Below are 8,608 nucleotides of genomic sequence, written 5' to 3' on the forward strand. Positions count from 1 at the left end.
GTTATATGAAGATTATAGCTGGTATGGCTTCCTTTTATTCTTAAAACTCTTTTTGATCCGTAGCTAGGGATCAATTCTAGCTTGTGCTTGTATTGTGGTCGTTACCACCCGGGCTAGAGCTGGTTGTGACCAATCCCTCTAGGAGAATCAAGTTATGTAGTCAACAACATATATCTTGGCTCTTTCGAAGATGTGAATGAAATGTGATTCGCATTGTGAATCGTAGAATTCTACAAATCAACTTGAGCAAAGAGCTCGTCCACAATATTATAATGGAACATACCCGTTTATGAGCTAGAATACAACCATTAATTTATCACATTTAGAGGTGCTTGAAAGAGCACAAGATAAAAAATGTTGTTAAAGGAAAACCACGATTTTCTTAATGAATTAATTAGTATCTTGTGCTTGAAAGAGCACAAGATAAAAAATGTTGTTAAAGGAAAACCACGATTTTCTTAATGAATTAATTAGTATAGAGAACATTTATGAAAAGTAGTTGTATTAAGAGGGGTTTAAGAGAAGGAAAGAGCTCCTCTCTCTCTCTCTCTCTCTCTCTCTCTCTTATAATACGACATAAAGGATTAATTCTCGCAGGGGAATTGCTTCCGGCCGAAGTAGGTTCGTCTCCCTTCGAACAAGCAAGATTTTTGAGGCTTTTTGACCTGTTGGGTCCTGCCGTTTTTGTGCAGTCAGGGCGTTTGTTTTGTGCTAGCTCTAAAAATGAAGACAAATTCAAGCTGTTAGATACAACCCATCAATTTCTCTCTAGAATTCTAAGCCTTGTGATGTTGTTAAATCCACTGCAGACTGGGCAACATAGTTGCGGGTCTGAGTTTAAACAGTAGTGAGATGTGTTTGTTAGCGCACTGTTCAGAAGTGCACACATTATGCATGTGCTAACCACACATTTTACAGTATTTTTCAGCTTAGGATTGGATTCTTAACTGGAAGCTAGACCAATTTATACCTCAGATCTTTCATTGAAAATTTTGAGAATTAAATGTTTATCCTTGTGTGCACAAAGAAATTAGTTTGTTCATAAAATCTTCCCAGCATCAGAGGTGAAACCAGTTTTCTAGGAGGTTCTTAAGGGCTTTATGTTGCTTTCTCTTTAAGAAGACTCCCACCCATTTGATTTTCTGGCTGAATTGCGAGAGGCCTGTTATTGCCTATTATAATCAGCAGTGGAACAACTGTTTATGACCTTTTAGAGTCTGTTGATGCTGTGTCTGTCGGTGCAGGCCGGGATTGAAAATATCCTAAAGGTCTGGGGAGTGCAGCATCAGCTGCAGCAACCTACACATCCCAAAATTTGCAACATGTGATTTATGAGACTTCCATTCACATCTGTGTGTGAGATCGATCACACCAGAGGAGCCCACGATATGGTGTGTTGTAGAGAGGATTGCCTAGCACACAGGAATGAGGCTACACATACATAGAAGGATGTATGAGGGTTAGGCCATGGGCCAGTGATTATAGCTATGGTAGCCATGATGCGGTGCCAGGGTAGAGCAGATAACGATTGCCTGGCACACAGGAATGAGGCTACACATACATAGAAGGATGTATGAGGGTTAGGCCATGGGCCAGTGATTATAGCTATGGTAGCCATGATGCGGTGCCAGGGTAGAGCAGATAACTCACCTCTCAGGAATGAGACATACAAGGATGTATAAGGGTAAGGCCATGGGTCGGTGATTCTATTGTAGCCATGATGTGGTGTCAGGGTAGAGTGGATAACTCATCTCTCAGGAATGAGGCTACACATACAAGGATGGATGAGGGTAAGGCCATGGCTGGTGATCCATGGTAGAATATGCCTTGCAGCTTTTTTTGCAACATGCAATCATGGGACCTCTGGCTAGTGTGCGTGTATGGGAATTGATGATTGGTGTAGAATCATCTCTATGGGCTGACCGTTGGGTTGTACGGAAGAGAGTTTGGATCCATGGCAGTTTTTCATTCAACTTTTCAACCCTTTTATACGTTGTAAGGAAGATGGTTCCCATACATTATCGCTTTCTACAATATTAAAATTCAGACAACTTTAGAAGATTAAAGTAGATTGTTCAGCATTTTATATTTTCTTCATTGTTTTTGATTCATTTTTCTTGCCCTCTGAAGAGAGAGTATGGGGAACCTGGCTGAAGAGAATGTTGACACTGAGACTCAACCTACTCAGCAGACTTCTCCTTCAGCAGAAGAACAGGTATCAATGATTTAAATGGAACTCAGTTTTCAATTCAACATTTCCTCAGGAAAGGGTTAAAATATTGTTGTCCTTTTTTGGGGGTGTGAGTGGGGGGGGGGGGGGGGGGGGGGGGGAGGGGGGGGGGGGGGGGCGGGGCGTAGGGGGGGGTTTGAGAAACACACACATGCACGCACGCGCGCGCGCGCGCGCGCACACACACACACACACACACACACACACACAGAATCCACACTGTCAACTTGACGGGCACTTGTGATACCACTAGGGCGATGGTCCATGGACCAAAATAAATCTATGCATTTTTGCTTCTCTTTCAAAACAAGATTGTCCACTGATCAAGTGCCCATCTTAATGCAACCGAGACTCTAGCCTACTGAGCCCGATCGGCCAACTTTGCCTTCAGCAGCAGAACAGGTATGGATGATTTAACTGGCTTGCTTGCAATTCCTGTTTTGAGTTTTATTTTTGCGGTGGAAATTGTGGGTTACAGCTTGTGGATGTGTTTCTGTGTGTTAACTTGTGTGAGCCATATTGCTCTGTTGGTAATTAGGAACTTTTCACTTATCTTACAGGAAGCCAAATTAAGGAAAAAATATGGAGGACTTATCCCCAAGAAACCACCTCTAATATCAAAAGTAAGCATTAAAAATAATTCTAGAAAAATGTTTTAGAAAATCCAAAAATAATATATCATATGGGCCTTGTTTGGGTATTGCCACCTTGTTTTAGATTACAGTGTATGCATGTGAAATGTTAAAAGGGCTGTGTGTTGAAATGTCAAAAGGGTTGTGTGTTGATGAATTTTTTTGTTAGCTTTCAGGATCATGAGAGAGCATTTTTTGACTCTGCCGATTGGGCCCTTGGAAAGGTAATCTTTTTTTTTTTGGTTGGATTACCTTTATTTGTTGTACTCTATAGTCCATGATATGCTTGGTAGTCTATGATATGCATGGTAGTCTATGATATGGATGGTGAAGTTGATGTGCTGGTGACATGTCTAATGCTACATTGTAGGGCTTAACTGGTTCCTTTTTTTAAAAATGATACGCTTGCTCTTATAGGAGAGGCAAGATAACAAGTCCCAACAATTGGGAAAGGAATTGAGCTGTTTGTGCCATGTGGCAGTTTGTGCCTGTTTAGTCAAGTCATGTTAGCTTTATGCTGACTGTTGTTGTGATGCTGTTTATGTTAGGATCGCATACTTGGACCCTCCTTGAGTAAAGATAACCTGCGTCAATACGGGCGATGATGACCTCAATGGATTGTGGCTACTAGTGACTCTCCTCCCAGCCATGTGATCCCTCCTAGAACCACCCCCCTTGGAAGAACCATCCCTCCAAAGCTCCCGGCAGATGTCTCTGCCCGTGAATCCCTCGTTTGCATTCCTTAACAACTGATAACTGAGCCCTAGGTTCACTTATATAGACTAGCCCCAACTATTATTAGCTCTCAAGCATTATTTGGTGTTTAGCTAGCGCCGCTGGCTTGCCTTTGCTTGACCCTAGGTCATGGAGACCTCATCCTTGCTAGCCCTAGCTGCTTGTCCAAGGTTCTACCAAACCTGACGCCTTTCTAGTCCCTAAACCTAATCTAGAGTTAGCTTTTCTAAACCCTAACCTTCAGCCTAGCTGATCTGGGTTAGCCCGGCCCTTAACCATGGGTTATGCTAACCCATCTTCCCAAGCCCCATTTAGGGGTATAACGTTATCTTACCCCCTTAATTAGATTCATGTCCTCATGAAAATAATCAACAATCGGCAAGCTTAACCCCCAATTCTAATCAAGCACCATAGCTTCCATCCCTCGCTTTGGCTTTTCTTGTCAGCTTATGAAAGTAAATATAATCGCGAGTGGATCTTTGCTATGAAGCTCAAATTCCATGGACTTGTTCCAAGTACGTCAAGTGACCAGAATCACTTAAGGTAGTTGGCTTACCAATCCAATTCCCTCTTGACATACTGTCAGAATTAGATTTTCTGGGAATAGATCCACATCAAGAAACTAGAAACTAGATTACAATACTAAAAAAGATTCTTGAAATCCTAGCACCGTAAAACTGGACAATTTAGCCTACAATGCCAAACCCCATGTGTGCATCAGCAGTCACTAGCTAACTCAGTGCTCTAAGGTACCAGAAACCTTGTCCCGACTTAACTCACCAGTGAAGAATTATCATTCTTTCAAGTTAATTGACTTGTTTTGTAAAGAATCAACATCCTTTCAAGTTAGTTACTTGCTCCTAAAGAACGAACATTCTTCTAGTAAACTCATCCATGCCAAAAAAGTCTTGACTCTGAGAGTTATCATGCACACATAGTAGGCCAACAGGAGGATATAAGCTCTTTTGGACTCCACTCTTCCTCCTAATGTAGGTTTAGGGAATTGGGTCCACAACCCAATACCAAGGGATCATACTTCACAGTAAAGTTACGCTCAAGTATAAACATTAGATCATTGACCACACTGGTGAGACTTGCCAAAATGAAGGGCTACCAAGTACTAGCCATGAGATCCAACATCCCAAAGATGTGATCACTCAGTAACAAGGTACTTGATTGGTTCACAAAAGTGAACTAATCCTAAATCACCAAATCCAATGCATTAAAAAAAAGTGAACTTTAGAAATCATCAAATCCAATATGAGGATTCCATTTTCAAAATAAAAAATCATTCAAATTTTCCGAAATCAAAACCATTTCAGTTACTTGAACTTTCTCAATGGTAGGTCCGTGAACATTTGGGTTTTACCAACTCAAACCCTATGACTTAAGAGTTTTTCACTAATCAAAATATCCAGTGGTTGCACCTCACACAACTAATAAGTTAAAATCAATTATTAGAGTTTAAATAGTTCAAGTCATAAGTTTCATCCCATCCAAATAGAGTTATTCTTGAGGTAAGGTTCCATTTATCAATGTAAGTCAAAATCGGCTCTGGCAACGTATTCTCTGCATTTTCATGATGGACAGGACCTCGACCATGGGGCACTGTTGCTTGGGCCACAGAGGATGAGGTTGCTATGGCTTATGAGGAGAAGGGTGGGGGGCTAGCCCTTTAGGTCTCTCACCTTCGCATTTCGGCAGTTCGAGTCGCAGCCCCATCTAGTGATCATTGGACTCTGGGCTCGTGCCAGAGATGGGAGATTTGTAGTAGCATTGTATCTTGGCACATCTGGAGAGCTCGATGCAGTGAAGCCATTGAGGGCTCCAACACTCCACCTGTGGAGTCCATCGGTAGCATTTGGGTGGAATTCATTCATACCCTCTGCGGTCAGTTCCTCTGCGGTCAGTGGAGGAAGCTGTAGGGTGGCTCTAACTGTATGCGGAAGCGGCGGGAAGCTTTCTCGAGGCTCTGGCGGCCTGGCCTTTTCTCACAGATAGAGGTGGTGATCCCACTTGGCAATATAGACCACCTATGGTTATTCCCTCCCCCTCCCCCTGTATGAGATAGCCTTCTTGTCATAGAGCGGCCAGTCGGAGGAGAAGTGCATCTTTCTCCACCTTTTTGATTCTTTGATTCCCCTCCCGTACATGGAGGCTAGTTCGCCAATGTTTGGTTTGCCAGAAGGTCAAATTTGATAGGCATAAGACTCTAGGGTTGCTTCAACCTTTGCTGATTCCGAATCAGCCTTGGGAAAGTATCGCCATGGATTTTATCATGGATCTTCCGAAAACGCAGCAAGGGAATGACGCTATTTGGACTATTGTGGTGGACAGGTTTAGTAATTAAGCATCCCAGGAAAAGCATAAGAAGCTGCAGATAAACATTAGAAAGAGTTGCAATTCATGGAGGGTGTTTGGGTTTTATTGAAATTCCAAAAAGCTCGCCTCCGTAGTAAGAAGATAGGCAAAGAGAAAATGTATCCCAAGCTATCTTGTAGGTATTATGGACCATTTCAGATCTTGGAGAAGATCAATGAGGTAGCTTTTCGATTGGTGTTACCAGATCATTGGCAGATACTTAATGCCTTTCATGTTAATCTCTTGAAACCATATGTTGGTCCAGATCCTTTGGAACCGGTAGTGGAGGACCAAAGAAATCTTGCAGCCTGAGCAGATTATCTTCCACAAGGAACGAAAAGCGCCTCGTGGCAAACTTGTTCGTAGATATCTGGTTAAATTCAAACACTACCCTGCACTTGATGCAAAGTGGGTTGATGAAGAATACTTTAAGGACTACTCGGATCTCCTTACAGCATATACGGACGTTTTTCAGTTGAGGACAATTGATTAGAAGACGAGGGGGATGTCACAATCCTCCAGAGATCTGTGCCATGCGGAAGGATTTCCTGGACCATGATGGATTCACTCATGTAAGAGTTGGTGACTTTAATGAGTGATTAGAGTTGGTGACTCTAAGTCAGTAAGAAGAGTTGGTGACTTTGACTATTGTAGTTCTGCATTCACGCAAGGGTTGGTTGCCCTAGTGTCTGCATAAACTCATGAAAGAGTTGGTGACTCTGTTCAGTGAGTATGTTAACTCATCGAAGGGTTGGTGATCCTGGTGAGTTAGTTGGGCTCATGCAAGGGCAATAGCTCTCGTGAGTACAGCATAATGTCAGCACATAGTTTCGCATGCACGGTTGGGTATTGAGGTTGGTAGCTGAAGAATCTTTTTGATAGGACATAGGCTTTGTCTTTTTGTGCATTTCCATGTGCAACCAGAGTAAAGGAAATTTTGAAGGCCAAGTAACTAGTGACATCCTTTATCACATCTCTGTGGTTGATTAAGTATGCATTGTGCAATTGCTAATTTTCTTGGTTTTTTAATCCTTATTTGTGTGGCAAGGCTACCAAAAGGTGAGTAAAAAAGGCACATCAATACAAGACCATTGACATAGCTCTAGGGGTGGAAGATGGGCTGACACCACCCCCTAAGCCCCAACAAACCTCCCTCTCCAACCCCAAAAAACCCCAAAATCCATAGATTGCCGATCTTTTCTTGGGAAAAAAAAGAGTTTCTGTGCAGCAGTAGGGTCTCCAAACAGTATCTGCATATTAGGGTTTCTGTTTCGTAGCTTTAGATTTGGGTGGCTGGTCAGCAGCAGCAAATATAGAGTAGTTCTGTGTTTTCTGCCTCCAAGAGTTCCATGTGCAACTTCAAACTGTCAGTCTCCTTTTTTCATGGCTTTTCTCTTAGAGGCAGGTGTGAATTGTGTGCTCTGGCTTCCATGTTCCATAACGAAAATGATAAGCAGTCTAAGCAAACAAAGGTTAGTGCCGAACATGAAATTGAAGACCAGGCATCTATGTGCATATATGACTGTCCAAGGTGAAGGGGGGGGAGGGCCGAGGCACGCATGCATGCATGCCACACGTGCACAGGGGCACCACACGTGCACAGGGGCACCACACGTGCACAGGGGCACATGCAGGCCTGTGGCTGCATGCACGCACGCGCGCGCGCGCGCGCGCACACACACACACACACATTGCGGCATTTTCCGGTAAACACAATGCAAATTTGTTATTCATAGCAGGAAAGAGCACCAGGTCAAAAGCCCAAAACCATGATAGAAGCCCTTCTGCCAAAGTTACAGGTGTGTAAATTTGTGAAATCATGTTGATTCTTACATTGAAAATTGGCTACTTTGCATTCATACTGTGATGGGCTCGTATGATTCACTAAATTAGTCGACATGGTGCTGCAGCCGACACCTCATAATCCTCGTCCTTCAAGGAGGTCTTCCTATGCTCCTACAGACTGTGTAGGTGTGTGCTATGCTTTGCATGTTTCTTCACAATCAATCATATAAGGCACTTAAATCCTTTCTCATGGATACTGTTACTCTCAAAGAATTCATTTCCTTGTAATCCCATGATATCAGTGCCCCATCACTACATGAAAAATAACAACCTTGCATGTGATTTGCAGATGCAGATGGGGCAAGGACTGCTTCTGAAGGGGCAGCTTGATACAGCAAAGCTACTCATTTTTGCTTGTATCTTGAAAATTTTCAGTTGAACCTGTAAAACGTGTGGAAATTATGATGAAAAAATTCTCACTTGTGACTCTGGTGTGCCATGTGATAATTGACATCTCTTTAATGCATGTTCATGACATGACATGCATGTTGACACTCCCACCATTACTGTTATGTTGAGAAAACCAAAATACATAGCTGTATTCTAAGGTCAAAGTCTGAAATATTCAAGTTTGATTGTCGTAGGTTTGAATGTCGTAAAAACTATGAATGGGTACAACACTCGAGTTAATTTCTAGTAGTAAAATTCCATGTTCTCCTAGCTTTGTGTATTCTTTACTCTAGTTTGCCTTGAGATAATTGACATCTCTTTAATGCCTGTTCATGACATGACATGCATGTTTGATGAGCACTCCACTACTGTTATGATGAGTAAACTAAAACATTTGTGGGGGCCCTGAAATCTG

The 8,608-nt window shown here is 42.5% G+C and overlaps 1 protein-coding gene across 3 annotated transcripts; it reads left to right on the forward strand.

The window, feature by feature from the left end:
• The first annotated feature begins 484 nt into the window (after positions 1-484).
• LOC147616670 (uncharacterized) lies at positions 485-8,383 on the forward strand. Of its 3 annotated transcripts, none has more exons than XM_086777742.1 (8): positions 485-621; positions 2,131-2,215; positions 2,588-2,632; positions 2,791-2,853; positions 3,039-3,086; positions 7,698-7,757; positions 7,869-7,929; positions 8,093-8,383. In XM_086777742.1, exons 2-8 carry the CDS (start codon positions 2,138-2,140, stop codon positions 8,131-8,133), a joined length of 396 nt encoding a protein of 131 aa, XP_086633868.1. In that variant the 5' UTR covers positions 485-621; positions 2,131-2,137; the 3' UTR covers positions 8,134-8,383. The 3 variants fall into 3 exon arrangements, with proteins under 3 accessions (XP_086633868.1, XP_086633870.1, XP_086633869.1); XM_086777743.1 differs by having other exon boundaries at positions 516-617; XM_086777744.1 differs by lacking the exon at positions 2,791-2,853.
• Positions 8,384-8,608: the final 225 nt, after the last annotated feature.

Source organism: Cibotium barometz, chromosome 38 (assembly GCF_041138505.1).
Source record: "Cibotium barometz isolate CiBa-2024 chromosome 38, ASM4113850v1, whole genome shotgun sequence".
NCBI lineage: Eukaryota > Viridiplantae > Streptophyta > Polypodiopsida > Cyatheales > Cibotiaceae > Cibotium > Cibotium barometz.

Bases quoted from the DNA above. Each gene is read 5' to 3' on its own strand.
- LOC147616670 (XM_086777742.1), top strand. From the start codon at position 2,138: ATGGGGAACCTGGCTGAAGAGAATGTTGACACTGAGACTCAACCTACT. The intron at 2,633-2,790 runs GTATGGATGATT...CTTATCTTACAG, and splicing joins TGCCTTCAGCAGCAGAACAG to GAAGCCAAATTAAGGAAAAA. The intron at 2,854-3,038 runs GTAAGCATTAAA...GTTAGCTTTCAG, and splicing joins AACCACCTCTAATATCAAAA to GATCATGAGAGAGCATTTTT.